This window comes from Chrysochloris asiatica, unplaced genomic scaffold (genome assembly GCF_000296735.1).
Source record: "Chrysochloris asiatica unplaced genomic scaffold, ChrAsi1.0 scaffold00039, whole genome shotgun sequence".
Classification (NCBI taxonomy): domain Eukaryota; kingdom Metazoa; phylum Chordata; class Mammalia; order Afrosoricida; family Chrysochloridae; genus Chrysochloris; species Chrysochloris asiatica.
In genome coordinates, this window is record NW_006408557.1 from 11,813,134 (window position 1) to 11,836,818 (window position 23,685).

The 23,685-nt window shown below is 38.0% G+C and overlaps 1 protein-coding gene and 1 pseudogene across 1 annotated transcript in view; both read left to right on the plus strand.

Annotated features, from left to right (window-relative positions):
* PLK1S1 (polo-like kinase 1 substrate 1) overlaps nt 1-23,685 on the plus strand; it is a 239,786-nt gene that overhangs the window by 40,089 nt on the left and 176,012 nt on the right. Inside the window, exon 4 of the mRNA XM_006860749.1 lies at nt 4,600-4,692. Coding sequence (XP_006860811.1) covers nt 4,600-4,692 — 93 coding nt within the window. The remainder of the gene's footprint in view (nt 1-4,599; nt 4,693-23,685) is intronic.
* Nucleotides 8,386-8,686, plus strand: LOC102823305 (annotated as a pseudogene).

Below are 23,685 nucleotides of genomic sequence, written 5' to 3' on the forward strand. Positions count from 1 at the left end.
TGTGTTATATCAGAAAGCACTTCCTTCATGGTATTATGTTTATAGCTCTGCCTTCTCACATCACAGAGTTCCTTATCTTAGTATTTCAGTACTCTCACTAAAAAGTGAAAGTATTCAGTAATAAGCATTTAGTAAGTATTCACTAGGTAAGTGCTGAGACCTACCCACTTAACTGCAATTTTGTGTCTCCATTTTTTTTTCCTATTGTTTTTTAATGAACTGTGTGTATTACTGTGTGAGCACTAATGTGATATTGACTATAACCCCATATTATACCTTCCCAGGAAACATTTGTTTTTAGTAGTTAGAGGCATTCTGAAGATCCAATGTCATTATCTATGTCACATTAAAGATGTTGAACATTCCATGAGGTTGTATGTGCCTGTGTTGTGGTTGCTGGTTAAGTACTGTGGAGATGGTTCCTACTCATAACGAGGCTTTTAAATTTCATTTCTGAGGCTTTTAAATCTTTGTAGGAGCAGAAAGACTTATTTTTCTCCTGCGGAGTGGCTGCTGGTGGCATCAAATGTTGCATACCAGTATGGATGGAGTGTGCCTATAGGGGATAAAATTTGAGAAGGACAGACCTTTTGTGCTTTCATTTGATTTCTGCTCATCATTGTGACAGCCATTAAGGGCAGGGCAATGTGCCCTCTCCACATGCAGCCTTCCAGCTGTTAACGTCTATAGCAAATTCCATTAAAAAAAATTTTTTTTTAATTAACCTAGTATCTTGTTTGAGATGGATTGGCCAAGTGGCAGTGTCGATGGACTCAAGTGTGACAACAGTAGTGAGGTTGGCTCAGGATCGGGCAGTGTTTCGTTCTGCTATGCAGAAGGTCGCTATGAGTCAGTACCGACTCGATGGTACCTAACAACAATAGGTGTCTTGTTTGTTACTATGTATAGTTGAATAAATGTTTCAATTTATTTATTATATATATTTATTGGTAACAATTTTTCATCTTAAAGAAAGCCTATATTCACATATTGTAAAAAAATAGTAGGGTAGGAAACAAGAGACTGAATCTTAGTCCTTTCTCTGATAATCACCAGAGTCAAAATGGTCAATTTATGTAATTGTACCCATTCCTTCCACTAGTGCCAGATGCTAGGACATCTAATCGATGTCTCTTTAGTTCAGTTATTTACGTATACTGTAACTGAGAAGTAGTTGTATAATCCCAACGACTACTGACTAAAGGAAATCTGTGATTTAAAAAAAAAGGTATTTTTTTGTAAATTACAGGTTTCCATTTAAGTGACACATTAAGCAAGTGGTAATGTGAAGAGAGGGAATTGAAAGACTAATAATACAGAAGAAAAGAAGGAAACAAAGCGAAAAATGAAACAAATTTTATGTATGTTGTTGTTAAGTGCCATCAAGTCAGTTCTGATCCATAATGACCCTGTATAGGGTTTCCAAGGAGCAACTGGTGAGCTTGAATTGCTGACTTCGCACTTCAAACAGCTTTGCAGTCTGGCACATTAACCCATAACACCACACCAGGAAGAGCTGAAAGATCTGCCAGAATCTCTGTCTCTTCTTCCTACCACTCCAGATCATCAACAGATTCCAGTAATTGAGCTGAAATAAATTGCTTTTGCATGGTAGAAAGTGAATCAGAAGGTCCTCCTGAATTTAGGTAGGTTGGTTGCATCAAGCTCAAAGCAATAACGAATGGAACAAATTGGGCCAATTCACAGATTTCCCAAGAGGGGAAGTAAAGTCTTATCTTTAGAAGGGTTTCAGATCCAGAGATGGTTTGGGGGCATGAGGAGTTTGGCACCCGAAGCAGCACATTTGATAGTGAGAAGTATAGTCCTTGTGACAGGAAAGGAACAGGACCAGGGGGAAAGAATGTAGTAGAAGCCCTGATATATTGTGGAAGCAAAATAAGCACATGTACCAAATGGGAAAAGAAATTAGGAATACAACTTGAAAGAAGAGCTTATCAACAGATAAGTTGATGCAGAAGAGAATACACTGTGACATTATATCAGACATTTTTAACTGGGAAAACTTTGGAAAGATTTATTTCTATAATTTCCAAACTTTTTAAGGTAGTAGAACCATTTGCTTAAATATAGGTAGAAGAGAAAATGGGATGAGGGAGCTTCACTATCCTGCAGGACACAGTTGAAAATCCCTGCTCTCAAGTTTTAAGGAGGTAGATTTGAAGAATAATATAAAGTATAAGTATAAATGAAAGGTAATGAAAGCAAAGTGTTTTTATGTCCCAGGGTGTGCAGAATTACAGTTTACATCAGTCATCAATTTATCATAGTAAGTTGTCATTTCAAAATATATTGTACAGTGTATAGATGCATCATTAATTCAGAAAAGAGCACCTACAACTTAGTAAGTTTTTCAGTTTTCTTGAGCGCCATCTTAATTGGGCTCTTAAAGATACTTGTCTTATTTTTCTTTATGAAGTCCTATGGTGTTACAATTTCCTTAATGCTTTGGTAAAATGAGTTGAATAAAACCCTTAAGTTTCCAAGAAAACGTGCTCTGTCTTTGGAAGTTATGGCTCCTGAATGATCCCACAATGACACAATCAGGTGTAGTGCCCAGTGCATGTGTATAACTGATTCAAAGCGCATAATGTTACATTTTTAACTACAGGAAAACGTGTTTTAAACTAACCTCTAATATGTTTATTTTGTAACTCATCTCCCACCTCTTTTTAAGGATAATTATCATTGGATTCTGTAAAGTGGGTATGTGTAAAGAGCTTGGGGTTAAAGATTAAATATGTATGAGCTCAAAAGGAGTAGCTGTAAAACAGAGCAATATAAATTGCATTTTCTTAATTGCCTCTTTCTTATCTTGGTTTGCTTTACCTTTTCATAATATGTACTGGTCTTATAAAACTGTTATTTAATCACATATCTATTTTAGATAATTGTTGCCATCTACTAGAGCATTCTGCTAGAGAAAAAAATCCTGCCTCTTATTAAAAATGGAGCACCTTTTAAGATATTTTAAGGAAAACAAATCAACTTTGGTTAGTATTGCCTTTTCACTCTGTGTGAGAAACCAACTCAGGCCTATTTTATGTTCAGACTGAGACTAAGAGAACAGACTCCTAATTTAATTATCTCATAGGTATGTTTCTAATTGCAGTGCATCAAATACCTAATTTAGAAAATAATTCCGATACTTATCTGTGATGGACTTTTTGAAGGCTTTAATGGGTAACTTATTGAATCAAAGTGCCTTTTATGCTTTGCTTTTCAGAAAGTAATTTTATGATTGAATCACTTTCATCAATTATAGTGTAATGGTGCAGACATCTTCATACAGTATTTTGCATCAGAGAAAGCTTGATTCTTGTGGTGGTGATCATCAATGCCTACAATGTGTTTTTATGTACAGAAAGTGGAACTTGTTTTAAGTTGACAATTAAGCAAATAGTATACTCTGTTGCAGCTAGTAGGACCATGATATTATTTAGCTATTATAAAGATAAAGAAGTGAGATTGATTTTTTTCCACTTTGTTTAAGACAAAGCTTTTCAAACAAATCAGTCTAATGTGCTGCTTACTTATTAAAATAGCTGGATTTTCATGATAGCATAATGCAAGTATTGCCATTTTATCTATGTAGAAGTTTAATTCCCTAAATTGATAAAAGTTTAAGTAAAACTCCACAAAACTTTATTTTAAAAATTATATATCATTTTATATAATTTAACTTTTTTTTTCTTTATTAAATTAAATTTTCTTAAATAAAAATTTTTAATTTTCTTAAATTGCTTATTTTCTAAGATAAGTTAAATTTCCTGGCAACATCAACTTTTACTTTGTTGTTGTTGTTAGTGCCATTGAGTCGGTTCTGACCCATAGTGACCCTGTATAGTGTTTCTGAGGAGTAATTGGTGAGCTTGAACCGCCGACCTTGTGGTTGAAACAGCTTTGCAGTCTGGCGCATTAACCCACAGTGCCACATCGGGACTCCACTTTTACATTATTGTTCTTTTTATTCTATAAAGACTGCAATATATATTGATAGGAGTCCCGGTGCGGCACTGTGGGCAAAAGCACTGGACCGAAAGGTTGATTTGGACCACAAGGTTGGCAGTTCAACCTCACCAGCTGCTCCTTGGAAACCCTATACAGGGTTGCTATGAGTCAGAACTGACTCGACGGCACTTAACAACAACAACATATATAGAGAAATACTAGTTGTAATGATTGTTATTGTTGTTGTTAGGTGCCATCAAGTTGATTCTAACTCATCGTGACCCTATATAGGGTTTTTGAGGCTGTAAATCTTTGCAGGAACAGAAAGCCTCATCTTTCTTCCTTGAAGTGACTGGTGGGTTTGAACAGCCGATTTTGTGATTTGCAGTCCAGTATTTATCCTACAGGGTCACTGCAGTTCCCAGTTGTAATAATTGTTGTTAAGTGCTGTCGAGTCAGTTCCAATTCATAGTAACCCTGTATAGAGTTTCCAAGTAGTGGCTGGTGAGTTTGAAACACTGACCTTTTGGTTCAAACTGACCTTGCAGTCCAGTGCTAATTTCACAGCCCTACACCAGAATTCCAGTTGTAATAGTAGCCACTAAATAATGAAACTTTATTTATATTTAGATTGAATATGAAACTCAGATCAAGAAAATACATCTACTCTCAAAAGATAGCCTGGGAATAAAAGGCGAACTGAAAGATGAAGACAGTGGAAAGGTAATAAATTAAAATTATATACTTTATGTCAACAGAGGCTTTCTAGAGTGTTCATCTTTTAAAATATTGCTTTAAATATAATCATCTTATTACAAAGCTCTTTTTGATTAAGTCTTAAATGATTATTTAATTTATAAAGTATTGCTTTAATGTTTATTCAGGTAGATTTGCTAACAGGCAGTCACTTTGGGGTTAAAAGACATAGAAACCAAAGAAAACCTTAGTGCCTTAGGAGGTAAAATTGTGTATTTCTAAATAATACTTTGTAGATTTTTTTTGTTGTTTAGTTGGATAAATATTTTAAATGAGAAGTGAACAAAATTTATTTTGGTAATTTTCTTTGTATATGTGATTTTGTACATTTTAACCTTTTTATAGAGAAAGTAGAAAGAAAAGATTGCATATCTATGCGACAGACAAAAAGACTGGCAAGAAATACTTAAATAAATTCTGCTATGTATCTGCCATAATGCAGGCTTCTAATCCTCCCGCCTATCTCCATATAAATGATTCTGTTCAAGACCATAGATGTTTTCTTCACTAAAAGCAGTAAAGCTCTTTTAGATGAAATGTCTAAAAACATCTTGTAATAACTTGGAGCATGCTGGCAAGAGTAGTCACTTGTGACTATGTGTGAAACCCCCTCAGCCAGTTGATATTGTAATAAGCAAAAATCGTAGCATCACTCCATTATTCAGAAAAGCCAACAGCGTGCTTGTTCCTTAGGCTGCAGCATTCATTAAGAAAAGCTTACTGGGCTGAAAGCTGGAAACAGATGATAACGGGATATGATTTTCATATTTAATGCTTTCCTTGGAAGAGTATGTGTGCTACAGATTGATAGAAGAATCAACTGCTACTTTACTAAAAGACTTTCAGGTTTGCCCTATAGCTACCGATGGAATCATTCAGCCAAGAAATTAACTTTTCCTCCTTTTACCTGCTTTATATATCTGCTAAGCAGGCTGCCTGGCTGCCAGTAAATGTTATTATGCAGCTAACTGTTTGGTATTTAAGACTCTTATCAGAAAAGAAACAGAGGCCACACTATTTTGTTTTTATAGTAAGAGGAAAGTTCCAGCTTTTTTTCTTCTGTGCATTAGCAAGCATTAATCTAAGTTTATACAAAGTTTTGGGTTTTCTTCCCCATAAATTAAAAGTTAAAAAATATAGAATTTAGAGTATTCTTTAAACTGTAAGATACAAAACACAAAGCTGTATCAACCTTGACCTATATAAAGAAAGACATTTATGATAAATGATTTGTATGCCATTAGATATATGCTAAATATGATGTGACAGACTTCTGAACTCTTCAGGCGGTTTTTCTGTTTGACATGTAGTCATCAAATAATTGACATGTTTTTAATGTATAAACCTGTTTGTTCTTTCTGTGCCATTCCTGGTAGGTACATTCATAGGACAGTAATGTCAGTGGTACTTAAATAAAACAGGAGACTTATTTTCTCTATTCACACTACCATTTATTTACCTCACATATAGTTAAATGGAGGTCTATTCTACTTTTAAGTTATGTTTAAAATTAGGGCAAGATTCATGTAGCTGACAAGCCCTTAAAATGTTGCATATTATAATTAGAAAAGAAGCATTTTCATTTAGACTGAAAGGTGTAATATCCTTAAAAACGTTGACTATTATACATACAGTAAGAACCAGTTAGGTAGCACACTGAGAAATTTATATTTTGCCTTTACTAATCTTTCAATTATGTTTGAGCAATTGTTGTTGTTGTTAAGTGCCGTTGAGTCAGGTCCAACCCATAGCGACCCTGTACAGGGTTTCCGAGGGTGTAAATCTTTATAGGAGTAGAAAGCCTCATCTTTCTCCCGCGGAGTGGCTGGTAGTTTCGAACCGCTGACCTTAAGGTTCACAGCCCGATTCGTAACCACTACGCTACCAGAGCTCCGTTTGAGCAATTAAAAGATAATAAATTTAGTCAAATCATTAATTAGTTCATCCTTATTGTATGACTTATTCCAGAACAATCCCCTATCATACAAGTTAAGTTTTACTTTTTTTCATTGGAAATCTTTACTCCTCCTCTTTGGGCAGTCATATGAATTGGTCTCAGTACCCAGAGTAATTGGTCTCTAGGAACTAACATCAGAGCACAGTGCAGTCTCATTAGTTGAATTCAGTAAATAGTGGTTGAGCAATTGTTGAGCAGAGGAACTCGGGGGCATGATGTGGGTTAAGTGTTAGGCTGGTAACTGCAAGGTTGGTAGTTCCCACTCACTAGCCACTCTACAGGAAAAGATGAAGCTATCTGCTCCTATAAGGATTTACAGTTTCAGAAATCCTAAATAGGGTCATTATGCGTTGGAATTAATGCAATGGCAGTGTGCTTGTATGAAAAGCCATAATAGACCCCATCATGAATGCTTCTTCATGAATGACATAGTTTCTGCCCTTGAGATGCTTCCCACCAAGTGTTCTTTGCTCTTTCGGATATTGTTGTTAAGTGCCATTGAGTCAGTTCTGACTTAATATTGACTGCATAGGGTTTTCACAAAGTGGCTGGTGTGTTTGAACCAACAACCTTTCAGTTAGCAGTTCAATACTTATCGTACAGCACCACACCAAGACTCCGAGACTAGAATAGCATATGATAAAGGCCACTTACATGGGGCAGGTATGAGCTCACCGTGGAAGAAAGCACTGCCTCCTCTGAAATGAGTCACTTAAGACTTGGTAAAGGAGGTGTATGTTTGAACTAAAGCATTGAATTATGGTAAGGACATCAGCCAGTGTGAATGTGATAGTTAGTCTAAGGGTTTTGTTGTTATGTGCCGTCGAGTCAGTTCTGGCTCATAGCAACCCTGTGTAGTTTCCAAGCAACTTCTGACTCATAGCAACCCTTTCTGTTTCCAAGTCTTTAAATCTTCACGGAAACAGAAAGCCTCATCTTTTTCCTGCGGAGCAACTGGCAGGCTCAAACTGTGGACCTTGTGGTTTGCTGACCAACACTTATTGTTTGGAATCAATTCTAAGGGTGGTGGTGGTTATGTGCCGTGGAGTTGGTTCTGACTCACAGCCACCCCTTATAGGGTTTCTGAGGCTGTAAATCTTTATGGGAGCAGAAAGCCTCATCTTTCTCGCATGGAACAGCTAGTAGCTTCGAACTGCTGACCTTGAGGTTAGCAGCCTGACTTATAACCAGTATGCTACCAGAGATCCTTAATTTCAGGGGTGGTGGTAGTGGTTATGTGCCGTGGAGTTGGTTCCAACTCATAACGACCCTGTACAGGGTTTTCCGAGGCTATAAATCTTTATGGGAGCCGAAAGCCTCATCTTTTTCCTGCGGAGCAGCTGGTAGTTTTGAACTGCTGACCTTGAGGTTTGCAGCCCAATTTGTAACCACTACGCTTTAAGGGTAGGAGTGGTTTATATGTAAAGGAGTAGAATCAGGAAAGCTCAGTGGGTAGTTGCCCTGTCTGATTGCAGTCTGACGTTGCAGTAGAAAATGAGCCTGGGACTTTTTCGTGATACCAGGCTGCAGTGATTTCCTTGTGGAATCACTGTGTATATATGTGTCTTGTTAGAGCAACTTCAGAAAACAAAAAAAGGGCTACTTTTTGTGCCATAGATAAAAACAATTGAATTTCGCTTAGCTTGGAGGGTGCCCGATTGGTTGGATTGCAGGACTAGATGGGGGTTTCTGTATGAGTGAGAATGGAGGTGGTCACAGCAAGTCGGGGGACCGAAGTAAAACTGGCCCTGTGTGATCACATTCAGATCCATTCATGCCAGCACTCACCTGGCAGCCAGGGCATCAGAGACTTCATTGAGAAAAGGTACATGAAACTGAAGAAGACGAACCCTGACCTATCCATTGTAATCCACGAGTGCTCTAATGTACAATCCAAGCTCTGAGCCCACTACGCATTTGGCCAAGAGAAGAATGTCTCTGAACAACTTCAGTGCTGATCAAGTAACCAGAGCTGTGGAGAACGTGATCCGTGGCAAAGCATGAACTCAATTGAGGATTAAAAGGAGCACCCCCAATCTGGGCTCTATGGACTGAGTACAATATGGAAAAATGTTTTTTTTTTTTTGCTTCCTATAAAGCTTGTGTTGTAAACTGCAAAAAAAACCCAACCAAACAAAAAACTTTGAGGTCAGAGCTAATATCAAATTTTTCTCAAAACTCAAGTAGACTTTTTCTCAAATCATTGAAGCTTTGCAATAGTTTATGGCAATGCAGCCCCGTATTAAACAACAGTTTTTAGATGAATGTATCATTTTAGGAAACGATGGGGAAACCTCAAAGATGAGCCAGTAGAGGGAAGACCAAATCAGACGAATGAAGAAACAGTGGCTGAAGTCTAGAAACTGGTAGAAGAAGACTGTAGAATTAATCATTAAAGTAATAGTGATTAATGTTGGCATCTCACATGGTTTGACATTGAAAAATGTAAATGAGCATTTTGGCCTAAACAGTCTTTCTGATGGACGGGTGAAAAGGTCAGCTAGCTCAAAAACTGATCTTTACATCAGTTTTTTGTTGTTGTTCAATTTTTTTTTTTTTTTTTACTTTTTATTTTGAATTGAGCGAAGGTTTACAGACGAACTTACCAGCTTTACATTCAACAGATCATACATTTGATTCATCTCAAAGATTACATTCTCCTCTCCCACATGCAACAACAGTTATCCTATTTCCCCCCTGTGGTTCCTATTTGCTTTCTACTTACTTTCCTATTATACCTTCTCAACTTTGTCCTTAGGAAAATGTTGGCCCTATTGATTTAGAATGATTGACTGTTCCAGTGTGAACATACCTTATAGTGCTATTAAACCTACTCACTGCTTGGGTGAAAATTGGGCCATGAGGGTGATTTCCATTCCAGAACTAAAGCGTGGTCAAGGGTCATAGTCTCAGGTTCCCCCAGTCTCTCTATGACCAGTAAACTCATTCTTTTTTTTTTTTTTAATTGACTAATGTTGAGTTTTGTTCCACATTTTCTCCTACTTTTTCCCAGACCCTGTAATGCGATCCTCTTTCAGGGCACTTGGTAGTGGTAGCTGTCTAGTTCTTCTGGTTTCAGAGTCGTGGAGTCTGGTGTTCACATGTTCTGTTAGTCTGTTGTACTAATTGATTCCAAGCTTCTTCAATTCTTATCAATTTTGTTTCTTCTGTACACAGAGAGATATTAGGTACACTTTAGACGTTCAGCATAATTATCGGCCAGGTGGCATCATTGATGGACTCAAGTGTGGCAGTGGTAGTGAGGTTGGCCCAGGATTGGACATTGTTTCATTCTGCTGTGCAGGGGGTCGCTATGAGTCGGTTCCAACTCGATGGCACTTGACAACAACAACAACAACAACAATGAATTGATTAGTATTGTGTATGTGTTTTTTGTGGTGCTGCTGGTTTCTATGTTCCACAAGCTTTACTGTGCTGTGTTCATTTTTTTGGTGCTTTTTCTTGTTAATTTCTTCATAGTTCCAATGGTTACAAAACCTTTATGGATTTTCCTTTTCTTTATTTGATGTGAAGGTATATTGAGTTTCTTTGAGATTACCCCATGGCTTAGGCTTGGTTCTCTAAAGAAACGAAATGACTCACAGTTATAGAGATACAGAGAGTCACAAGTGCATGTGAGGTGAACCAAGATTGGCAGCTGGCCCAAAGTCAGGAATCCCAAGTCAGCATATGGAGCAGCACCTCAGTGCTGGAGCAGGGGTGGCAACAGGATGATGGGCGACTGAGGCCTGGGCAGGTGTGCTGCAGAACTAGTGGTGTGGTGCACATGAGCTGGGGTGACTGGAACAGGTATGCAGGGCTCTCCGGTAGGTGTTTGGTTTTCCAGGCACATGTGCTGGACAGGCCCAGCAGGCAAACACAAAATAGAACAGGCCACTGGCTCAGGTTCAAAGAACCAGAGGTTGGAAGATGATCAGATATGAGCTCCAGATCCAGTGGGAAAAGAACGAGTGTTTCCTACATATCCACTTTATTAGGAGCAGGCCACATGCACAAAGAAACATCCTTTCAATCATTGGCTGCTCATAGCCAATCACCATAAAGTTAACTATCAACTGCCCAAAAAACTGGGAATCCTAGCGCAATCACATTGACATAGAACCTTAACTATCAACACTTTAATTAATTTCTTCCCCATTTTAAAACAGCATGTTTTTTCTTGAAATCTATCTGACCTCCTTGACACTTCAAATTCTACAGCTACACTTTTCTCTTCATTCACTTTCTAATTGTCCTCATCATAGATTGACATCTCTGATGGTGTATTTTCAGTACTGTAATTTTGTTCTACTCTGGACACTTTGATATCTGGACTGAATTCTGGGTAGCTTTACTTTGTGTATCTCTGGTTGTTGTTGTCTGTTGTTGATTCTCAGTCCAAAAGATCCCTTTTAATATATTTTGTAAAGTTGGCTTGGTTTTTACAAATTTCTTTAATTTCTGTTTATCCAGAAATGTTCTAATTTTGCCGTCATACATGTGGGACAGCTTGGGTACATGATTCTTAGTTGGCAGTTTTTTTCTTTCAGAGTTTTGTATATATTTCCCCATTGCCTCCTTGCCCTCAAGATTTCTGCTGAGAAATGAAAGCTTAATCTTAATGGTTTTCCTTTGTAGGTAACATTTCGTTTTTCCTAAATTGCTTTCAGGATTTTTTCCTTGTCTTTGATTTTGGGAAGTTTGATTATGGTATGTCATGGTTTATTTTCTTTTGGGGTTTCTTCAGCCACCGGCTCCTTTAACTTCTTGAATACCTATCTTTTAATCTTTCATCATATATTAGGGAAATTTTTTTCTGGTAAATCAAATTAGGGAGTGAGAGGCTTCCAACTTTGTTCTTCTTAAGCACTGCTTTGCTTATCCGAGGACTCTTTCCTTCCATGTAAAATTCATGATAATTTTCTGTATCACTTTAAAGAATGCTTTTGGAATCTGGATTGGGATTGTGTTCTATCTGTAAGATTGCTTTGGGTAGTATTGACATTTTCACAATGTTAAGTCTTCCTATCCATGAACATTGTATGTTCTTCCATTTTTTGTTAATCTCTTTTGGTTTCTTTTACTAGTGTTTTGTAGTTTTCTTTGTATGGGTTTTTTTGTGTCTCTGTTTAGATTTATTCCTAAATATGTCATTCTTTGGGTGGTTATTGTAAATGGTATTGTTTTCCTGATTTCCTTCTCAGAGTTGTCTTTATTAGTAAAGAGAAATCTGATTTTCCTATGTTGATCATGCACCTTGCCAGTTTGCTGATTCTTCCAATGAGTTCCAGTAATTTTGTTCCTGAGTCTTTAGGATTTTTTGTGTATAGGATCATATCATCTGCAAATAGAGAGACTTTTACTCCTTTGCCAATTTGGACACCTTTAATTTCCCTTTCTTCCTTTAGGAAATTAGGAAAACAATACCATTATCTTTAGTACTGGCTCTGACTTCCAGCAAAATATTGAATAAGAACGGTGATAAAAGCCATCCTTTTCTGGTTCCCGTTCACAAATGTCTTAGGTTTCTTTACATTGAGAGTGATGCTGGCTGTTGGTTTTATGTATATGCTTTTAATTATGTTGTGGAATTTCCCTTCAACTCCTACTTTATTGAGTGTTTTTATCAGGAATGGGTGTTGGATTTTGTCAAATGCCTTTTCTTCATCAATTGATATGATCATGTTGTCTCTTTTCCTTTTTCTAAATGGACGAGTTAGATCATGTTGATTGTTTTTCTAATATTGAACTATCCTTGCATCCCTGGTAGGAATCCCGCTTGGTTGTGATTTAAAAAAAAATTTTTTTTATGTTGTTGAATTGTATTGGCTAGGATTGTGTTGAGAACTTTTGCATTTATGTTCATGAGTGATATTGGCCTATTGTTTCCTTTTTTAGTGATGTCCTTCCCTGTTTTTGATGTGAAGATTATGCTTGCTTCATAAAATGTATTAGGAAATTCTACATCCTTTTCTACATCTTGGAATAGTTTGAGTAGAATTGGTGACAGCTTTTCTCTGAATGTTTGGTAAAAGTCACCAGTGAAGCCATCTGGGCTTTGGGCTTGTTCTGTTTTGAGTGTGGAGTTTTTGATGACTTAATTTTGTTATTGTTATAGGGCTATTCAAGTTCACTATTTCACTCTGTGTAAGTTTAGTTTTTTTGTTGTTGTTGTTAAGTGCTGTCGAGTTAGTTAGAGGAACAACTGGTGAGCTTGAACTTCCGACCTTCCATTTCAAAAGGCTTTGCAGTCTGGTGCATTAACCCACAGTGCCACAAATTTAGGTAGGCCATGTTTTTCTAAAAATGTATCCATTTCTTCTAGATTTTTAAATTTGCTGGAGTACAGCTCTTCACAGTACTTGTCTCAAGCCAGCTTCTTGTCTTGTTGATTTTTTCTATAGTTTTTGTTGTTGTTCTATCTTGTGTATTTCTGCTCTAATCTTTATTATTTCTTTTCTTCTGGTGACTGTAGTTTTACTTTGCTGGTGTTTTTCAAAGTGTTGTAGATGTGTTAATGTGTTGATTTTGGTTCTTCTTTTTGGATTTGTGTATTTACTGCTTTAAATTGTCCCCTTAGCTTTCTCTGTGCCCCAAAGGTTTTGGTATGTTGTGTTTTCATTCTCATTTGTTTCTAGGAAATTTTTTATTTCACTCTTTATTCATTCTACTACCCAGTAGCTTTTAAAAAGGGTGTTATTCAATTTCCATGTATTTGACTTTATTTATTTGATATCCTATTGTTGATTTCTAATTCTATAGCATTATGATCTTAGAAGATGCTTTGTAGTATTTTGATGTTTTAAAATTTATTGAGACTTGCTTTGTGGCCTAATGCATGGTCTATTCTGGAGAAGGTGCTATTTTCACTGGGAAAGTGTGTAATTTGATGCTGTTGTGTTGACTACTCTGTACAAATCTATGAGGTCAAGTTGATTGGTTGTCTTGCTCAGTTTCTCTGTGCCTTCGTCAATTTTTTTTTCAGGTTATTCTGTCCTTTTTAGAAAGTATTGTATTAAATTTCCCACTGTTGTTTTAGAGTTGTCCATTTCTTTCTTCAAATCTGTTAGAGTTTGCTTTATCTATTTCCAGGCTCCTTCATTGGGATCATAGCTATTTATTATGATTATGCTCTCTTTTTCAGTTCACCCTTTAATCTGAGATAATGTCCTTTGTCTCTTATGCTGGTTTTTGTCTTAAGTTTAATTTGTCAGAGATTAGTCTTGCCATACATGCCTGTTTTTAATTGTGGTATGAATTAATTGCTGTCATAATGTTGTTTATTTTTCTTGAGGTGCTTCTGATTTTGCTTTCTTTGATCTGCATGCCTTCCTGTGCTGAGTTCATTTTTTGTGTGCTTTTTCTTGTCAATTTCTTCATAGTTTTAATGTTTCCATAATTTTTTTTGGATTTTTCTGTTCTTGATTTGATGTAGAGATATATTAAGTTTCTTTGAGGTTACCCTATAGTCTATTAATTTCTTCCTCTGTTTAAAGCAGTTGGTTTTATCTTGAAATCTACCTGACTTCCTCACCACCTAATGCCTGTTCCTATACTTTTCCCTTCTTTAGAACTGTAGTTATCTTGATCACAGGCTGACCTCCCAGACCCCCTAATTTGATTCTTGTAGCTTTGTTTTGCTGTGGATTCTTCCTACTCTCCACTGAGTTTTGTGTGGTGTTGTCGTTTATGTCAGTCTCTGTTTTCTGCCTTATTGACCCTCAGTTCAAAGGACTCCCTTTAGTATGTTTTGAAATCCTGGCTTGGCTTTTACAAAGTCCTTTAATTTTTGGTTATTCTGGAGTGTTCTGAGTTCACTGTCACCTAGGAAACCATATACTCGGTTGCTATGAGTCAGAACTTACTGGATGGCACTTAATAATAAAAACAATAACATTGTACCTTGAAGGAGCTCTGGAAGTGTAGTGGTTTACAAGTTGGGATGCTAACCTCAAGGTCAGCAGTTCAAAACTACCAGCTGTTATGCTGGATGAAGATGAGGTTTTCTCCTCCCATAAAGATTTACAGCCTCAAAAACCCTATACAGGGTTGCTGTAAGTCTGAACCGACTGCACGGCACATAATCACCACCACCATTGTAGTTTGGCTGTACTGCTGCAATTGCTGTGTATAGTTGGGTAAGGTAAGAGAATGAAGATACAAGACAAGAAGATAGAAGGAGGACGAAAAAAAAAAAATTAGTCCAAAATACCCAAAATCCAGGAAACAAAAACTATGGGAAATATGAGTAAGACTTTAGCCCCACACACTGGCGTCTTTTAAAGTCCTCTTCACTTTTAGCAAGCAAGGTTATATCATCTGCATATCACAGGTTGTTAATGAGGCTTCCAATCCTGATGCCATGTTTTTCTTCATATAACCCAGCTTCTCAGATTATTTGCTCAGCATACAGGTTGAATAAGTGTGGTGAAAGAATACAGCCCTGTCGCACACCTTTCTTAATTTTAAACAATTCAGTGTGTCCGTGTTCTGTTCGAACAACTGCTTCTTGTTCCAGGTACAGATTCCTCATGAGCACAATTAATTGTTCTGGAATACTCATACTTCTCAGTGTTGTCCATAGCTTGTCATGATCCACACAGTCAAAAACCTTTGAGTAGTCAATAAAGCACAGGTAAATATCTTTCTGATATTCTCTGCTTTTAGCCAAGATCCATTGGACATCAGCAATGATATTCCTCATTCCACGTCCTCTTCTGAATCCGGCTTGAACCTCTGGAAGTTCTCTGTCAATGTATGCTTGAAGCCGTTTCTGTATTACCTTTAGTAGTAAAACTTTACTTGCATGGGATATCAAAGAGATTTCCGCATTCCGTTGGGTTACCTCTTTTTGGAATGGGCACAAATAACGGACCTCTTCCAAAGACCACAGCCTTTGTTATGGATTGCATCTCAATGTAAAGAAAACAAAAATCCTCACCACTGGACCAATAAGCAGCATTCTTATCAAAGGAGAAAAGATTGAAGTTGTCAAGGACTTTATTCTTCTTGGATCAACCATCAACACTCATGGAAGCAGCAGTCAAGAAATCAAACGACATATTTCATTGGCAAATCTGCTGCATAGAACCTTTTTAAAGTGTTGAAGAGCAAAGATGTCAGCTTGAGGACTAAGGTACTCCTGACCCAAGCCATGGTATTTTCAATAACCTCATATGCATGCGAAAGCTGAACAGTGAATAAGGAAGACCACCGAAGAATTGATACAGTTGAGTTATGGTGTTGGAGGAGAATATTGAAAGTGCCACAGGCTGCCAAAAAAATTAACAGATCTGTGCTAGAAGAAGTGCAGCCAGAGTACTCCTTGGAGGCCAAGATGGCCAAATTTCTTCTCTCATATTTCGGGCATATTGTCAGGACAGACCAGTCACTGGAGAAGGATATCATGTTTGGTAAGGTGGAGGGTCATAGAAGAAGAGGAAGACCCCCAGTGAGCTGGATTGGCAAAGTGGCAGCATCAGTGGGCTCAAGTGTGGCAACAATTGTGAGGTTGTCCCAGGACCAGGCAGTGTTTCGTTCTGTTGTGCACAGGGTCGCTAGGAATTGGTACCAACTCAGTGGCACCTAACAACAACAAATGACCTTCAAAGCTGCTTGAGAAATTTTAAGATATTCCCGCTGTGCCTCAGTGATGTAACTCAGGGTTTTGTTTTTGTCTTTAAAAATGTTTTTTATCCTTCTCCCCTCAGATCCGTTCAGCTGTTTCTTTTAGTGAGAACCAGCCCAGGGCTGGCCATATCTGCTTTGGAAGACAGTCCTGTTGCAAGCTCTTTGTGTTGAGTCCTTCCTCTTCAATTCTGCACCCAGTGATCCACGCTGTTCAGATTCTTCTGTGTGTGTAGCAGAACCTTCCCTGCAGGTTTCTAGTTATTCAGGTCCTCCTCTCGTCCTCTGAGCAGAGATTAATAGTAGACAGAACAAAAGACAAGAATTAACAAGGAATAATACAAAACAGAATGCTTGCACCTTTAGCTCTGCAGATCTGTCAGTTTCTGCTTTCTTGACCCTCTAACCACTCACTTCCATTCAAAATGGTTGTGGTGGGAGATCTTGGCTGCCCCAAATCCAAAGTCACTTTACTTACTTGCTTCTGATCCAAATCTTACTCCTGGGAATCACTTGATTCTTTATCTGAAGATCAAATTTCTGGGACTGTCTTCTGAATCTGTTTTGTCCGGTTTTCCATGTTTTTACTGATGAGGGTCTGCACAATCATTATGTGTAGCCCTCCATCAAGCCCCGCCTCTGGAAAAATGTTTTGATGCACATAGTTGTCTGATTTTCATGAGATCCCAGTCAGACATTTTGTCTTCTTCAGCTTGCATGTTTTCAGTTCTGTTTGAAAGTATACTTATGCCATGTATTAGATACCCCTAAGTTTGTGTTTTTGTTTTTTTTTTCATTGATGATATTTATAGTTCTAGAGTTTATATTTAAGTCTGTAATTCTTGTTCAATTTGTCTTTTATATGGTGTGAGATATTGTCTCATTTTCCTGCAATGGATTTACAGTTTTGCCAGCACCATTTGTTGAAGAGGCTATCTGTTCTCCCATTTAATGTGTTTTGTCCCTTTGTCAAAGATCAGCTAACTTTATGTGAATGAATTTACTTCTGGGCTCTCAATTCTGTATCATTCATCTATATGCCTTTCATTGTACCAGTACCAGACTGTTTTGACCAGTGTGGCTGTATAGTATATTTTGAGATCTGGAAGGAGAACTTTGTTCCTCCTAAGTACTGCTATGCTTATACGGAATCTCTTTTCTTTCTATATAACGTTAATGATCACATCTCTTTTAAGAATGATGTTGGAATCTGGATTGAGATTGCTTTACATCTATAGATTGCTTTGGGTAGTGTTGATGTTTTTAAAGTTTTAAGTGTGTTCCGCGGGAGAAAGATGAGGCTTTCTGCTCCCGTAAAGATTTACAGCCTCGGAAACCCTGTACAGGGTCGTTATGAGTTGGAACCGACTCCATGGCACAGACCACCACCACCACCACTATCCATAGTTAAGCATGGTATATTCTTCCATTGTTTAAAGTCTGTTTTGATTTTCTTTTTTTTTTTTAACTTTTTATTGTGAATTGAATCAGCGTTTACAGATAAGATCATCAGCTTTACATTAAACAAAGTATACACTTTGTTTCATCTCAGTGATTTTAATCTCCTCCCTGCAACCACAGTCATACTGCTTCATCCTTGTTGCTCCTCATTTTCATCTTATATTTTTCAATAGAACAAAGCAACAATATTTGATGTATACCTACAAAACAAAAGATATGTCTTTTTAAGTTGGGTCCCAATTCAGAAGGTTCTAGGTGGGGCTTAGGATTCCACCTAAGGCCCCATACTCTACAAAGGCTTAACAAGAGGCCTATATGCCTGAGCAAATTCTAGCTCCTCTTCAAACAAATCTAATCAATTATAGGCTGAAGGTGGGCTTACAAGCTTTCTGTAATCATAATTCCCAATATTCATTTCTATTACACATAAATGAGTATTTTACAATAGTAGGTAGGAGAAACCAATATCTGCAAGATAGTCAGACACATAAACATTTCCCCCCCTCCTTTACCCATATAGCTTATATCTCGATCCATGTATCTACTGTAGTTCAAAGGTTTATGTAAATCACTGTTTACCTCTGTCCTATTTTACCAAGGCACACCTCCCTAAATCTTCAGCTGTCTTCATTGTTAATCTGCCACCCTCCCTCTTCTTGTAGATTGCTCTCCTCCTTTATATATTGCCCTTTCTGTCACCCGAGCTAACCTGTGTCTACTTTCTAACCAATGAATTACTCTTCCCACCCCATCCCTGATAATCATCAAAGAATGTTTCTCTTAGTATGGAAACCTTTTCTTAAGCATTTTAAAATAATGGTTTCATACAATATGTGTCTTTTTGTTATTGGCTAATTTCACTTAGCATAATGTCCTCCATATTAGGCGTTTTGCAGATCCATTGTTATAGTATTCCATTGTGTGTATATACCAAAGTTTGTTTACTCATTCTTCCACTGATGGGCACTTTGAGTGTCTCAGTCTTTTGGCTATTGTGAATAGTGCTGCAGTGAACATTGATGTGCATGTATCTACTCATGTCCTGGCTCTTATATCTTGTGGATATATACCAAGTAGAGGGATTGCTGGGACATGAGTTATTTCTATTTCCAACTTTTTGAGGAAGTACTGTACCATTTTCCAGAGTAGTTGAACCACTTTTCAGTTCGACCAGCAATGTTGGAAGGCCCCAGTCTCTGTACACCCTTGCCAGAATTTGCTGTTTTCTGTGTATTTTGAACTTCACTGTTAACGCTGGTATGAGATGATAGTTCATTGTTATTTTGATTTGCATCTCTTTAATGACTAATGATTATTAACATTTCTTCATATACTTATTGGCTGCTTAGATGTCTTCTTTTGTGAAGTATCTGTTCATGTTCTGTGACCAGTTTTTAATTTGGTTGCTGGTATTTTTCTTGTAGAGGTGTTGTAATTTTTTATAAATTTTAAAGGTTTCAGTCCCTTGTTATCCCAAAAAGTTTTTCCCCAGGCTGTAACCTCCCTTTTTATTCTTTTGGTTTGATTCATGTATGTTTCTAATTTTCAGGAGATCCCAGTCATCTTTTTTGTCTTTTACTGCTTATGTGTTTTTTCCCCATAATGTTTGATAGTGGGTGTATGCTATGTATTAGAGACCCTAAGTTTGTTCATAGTTTTCCATTGGTGATCTTTATAGTTCTAGGTTTTACATTTAGGTCTTTAATCAATGTTGAATTGGTTTTGTATATGAAGTGAGATATGAGTTTTGTTTCATTCTTCTTCAAATGGATTTACAGTTTTGCCAGCACCAATTGTTGAAGAGTCAGTCTCTTCCCTATTCAATGTGTTTTGGTCCTTTGTCAAAGATCGGTGGACTGTATGTGGATGGATTTACTTCTGGGTTCTCAATTCTGTTCCATTGATCTATATATCTTTCATTGTACCACTACTAGGCTGTTTTGACCACTGTGGCTGTGTAGTAATTATTGAGATCAAGGAGTAAGAGACCTCCAACTTTGTTCTTCTTCTTAAGCAGTACTTTGCTTATCCAAGATCTCTTTCCTCTCCATATTAAGTTCGTGCTCATCTTTTACATCTCTTTAAGGAATAGTGTTCGAATTTGGATTGGGATTGCTTTATGATCTATAGATTGCTTTGGATAGTAGTGACATTTTCATGGATAAGCCTTCCTATTCATGTTGTTGTTGTTGAGTGCTGTTGAGTCGACTCCGACACATAGCGACCCTGTATAGGGTTTTCAAAGAACAGCTGGTGAGTTTGAACCACCAACCTTGCAGTTCAAATGGCTGTGCAGTCTGGCGCATTAACCTACAGCGCCACATCAGGACTCCATGAGCATGGTATATTCTTCCATTTTTGTAAATCTCTTTTTTTGTAGTAGTAGTAGTATTTTGTAGTTTTCTATGTATAGGTCTTTTGTTTCTCTAGTTAGATTTATTCCTAAATATTTCATCTTTTGAGTGGCTGTTTTAAATTATTTGTTTTCCTAATTTCCTTTTCAGCGCTGTCTTTATGAGTACAGAGGAATCCGACTGATTTCTGTATACTGATTTTGTACCCTTCCACTTTGCTGAATCGTTCAATGAATTCCAATAATTTTCTTGCTAAGTCTTTGCTGTTTTCTATGAATAAGATTACATCATCTGCAAATAGAGTTTTACTTCTTCCTTGTCGATTTGGATGCCTTTAATTTCCCTTTCATTCCTTATATTTCACAAATGAACCAGACCAAAAGAAAATGTTTGATGTGCACTTAGAAAGCAACAACAAAAAATTATTTATTTAAATGTCCAAAGGGTGCATTCTGCCAGTCAGACTCCTCCCTGCAGGCACACAGCCACCATTACCACTTTTCTAGGTAGGAATCTCACACTCCACTCATGGCTAGTCCTTCTTGATGGTCCTGGGATGAAAAATAAACTACTCCCCCCTTATAGTTACACATCTTCAACAATTACAGTTGTGAGCATCACAATTAATCCTGCTAACAGTTATTCACAATTCAGACATAGAATCCTATCACTGTGTTCCCCATCCCCTTTCACCAGATCCATCTGGGAGAGAGGGAAACTAGTCAATGGGGATTCTACCTCACCCTCCTCATTCTACAACTAAGCTCACTTATGAAAGCTTGAAAGCCAACCACTTCATGACTTTGTAGCTCCCCTCCCCCTGTTTTTGATAGCCAGTGTCCAAATTTCTCATCCCTATCAGCCCAGTACACTTAGGAAAGTGTTCCTTGATATGAAGACTCCTTCCATCCCAGTTGGAATTTTGAGTACTTGCATTCATAGGCAAAAGTCTAGTTCGTCAAATTGTAGCAATTTGCACTTGTTCTCAGTATCAAATATCTTCATCTTTCTCAGTTTGAGTTCTGGCCAACTAGCCATTCAAGCTAGTTAAACAGATACTAGCTGCAGATTTAGGAGTTCACACACACCTCCCTGTACTTCAGACCAGCTGGCTGCTTCATTCTCAGCCCTGATCCCCAGAGGTAAGGTCAGTGCCCATGGGCTCAGGAGTTTGTGTATCTTCCTAAACTTCAGACTAGCCAGCTCTTCCTCTTCTTTCTCTCATCTCAAGGTCAACGGGTGCCAATGGAACATAGCCAAACTCAGCCCATGTCTTCATTGCTGTGTTTTTCCCATTTCCACTAATAAGTAGAACTAGGTGGTCACCAGCAACCATACTATACTGCTTATGGGATCCCTTTGAGTTTCAGTCCTAGAAGGGAGTTTTCCCTAATGGGCTGAATTTCCCTACTTTGATGCCTCCAAAGCAAATAGCTTGCATAATAATTCAAGCAGTCACATAGTCTGCTTTTTTTTTTTATACCTACAGACATTTCTTTCAATAAGAATCTTCTATTCTGCCAGCAGTTCTGGGTTGGTCTGCATGTCTTTCAAGTGGGAATGTCCCAAAGCAGAAGATCCTGGGTGGGGCTCAGGATTCCACTTAATTTATTGGTAGTTGTTTAATGATCTGATCAATTTTTCTTTTGTTATAGGTCTGTTCAAGTTTTTTGCTTCATTCTGTATTAGTTTAGGTAGGTCAGGTTGTTCTAAATGTATCCATTTCTTCTAAATTTTCTAATTTATTGGAGTACAACTCTTCATAGTATTCTGTCATTATCCTTTTTATTCCCATTGGTTCTGTTGCAGTGTCACCATATCATTTCTTTTTTTTTAAGTTTTTATTGTGAATTATGTTTACTTGGGAGAACATTAGCTTTACATGCATCCTATCATATTTCATTTCATTGCAATGATTACAATTCCCTCCATGCATCATCAGACAACCAAAGGGTCGCAAGCCTGCCTCCCTGCCATCAGCACACAACCCCTCTCCTTCCCTGAGGACAGAGTCCCCAGCTGCTCCATCTCTCCACATCATCGTCTCTGCTTCCATCTCTGGCATCGCTGCTTCTCTGGGTAGGGTCCCACACTCCACTTTTCTCCCTTGATGGTCCCAGGGACTCCACTCCTGGACTGCAAAATTAACCACTTCCCTCCCTTTGTTACAAAACATCTACTTTTACATTTCTGACCCTTACAGTCAGTCCTGATAGCAATTATCACTATTGTGCCACAAGTCTTATCCTCATCTCCTTTCATCAGCCCCATCCCAATGGATTAGAAAACACTCAATGGAGATTCTATCTTCCCCCGTACTCTCTGGAGTTAGACTCCCTCTTGAAATCTTGTAAGCCAGTCACTTCTGGCCTTTGTAGCACTGCCCCCCCGCCCACATTTTGGGTAGCCAGTGTCTAAGTTGCCCATTCCTGTCAACCCTGTGTACTGAGGGGGTGGGAGTGAGCCTCACTAGAAAGATTTGTTCCCTCTTTTGAGCTACTACATCCATAAGTATAGGTCAAGTTTGTCAAATTGTAGCAGATTACTCTTTTTTTCCTCTTCTTTCTTCTTCTAGTCAAGTTCTGGTCACCCAGCCATTAAAGCCAGGTCAAGTGGGTACTGTCTGCAAGTATGGGTGTTCTTGTGCATCTCCCCTCACTTCATATCAGCTGGATACTTCACTCTCTGCTCCAGTCCTCTGCAGCCATGTCACTGTCTCTGGGCCCAGGAGTCCCCATGTCTTGCCATACTGCTGGCCAACCAGGTCTCCACCAGGGTTCATAGGAGTCTATTGAACATGGTTGGACTTAGCTCACATCTTCTTTACTGTTTTCCCCCCACTTCCCCTTATCAGTGGCCAGTGTGGTCACCAGCAAGACCACATGCTTGCTCGTGTATTCCACTTGAGTCTTAATCTTGGAAGGGGGTTTGCTTTGAGGGTACCCAACCACTTACCTTGATGGCTCCCAACCACTTACCTTGATGGCTCCCAGGAGAACAGCTTGCTTGTTCTTGTAGTAGTCAGTCAGACTGCCATTATTGTTTTTTCATTTTACCTGTTGGTCTTTCTTTAAAGAAGTATCTTCTGTTCTTCTAGCCATTCCAGGCTGATCTGCTTGTCCTTCCAAGTGGACATTTCCCACCTCAGAAGATTCTGGGTGGAGTTCAGGATTCCACCTATGGTCTTATGCAGTGCAAAGGCTCCCTTCACTGGGCAAGTTCTAGCCCCCTTTTAGATATTCTAATCAGTTATAGGTTGAAGACAGACTTAGAAGCTTTCATTGGTGATGTTTCTGGCTATTCTTTTCTTACCATATCATTTCATATGTCTAATATTTGCATGTTCTTTTTTCTTTTGTTGGATTTTCCAATGGGTTGCCAATTTTATTAATCCTTTCAAAGAACCAACCTCTTGTCTTATTGATTCTTTCTATTATTTTTCTGTTTCCTAATTCATTTATTTCTGTTCTAATCTTTATTGTTCCTCTTCTGGTGACTTTAGGCTTGCTTTCCTGATCTATTTCTAATTGTTGAAGGTGTTGTGTTAACGTGTTTATTTTG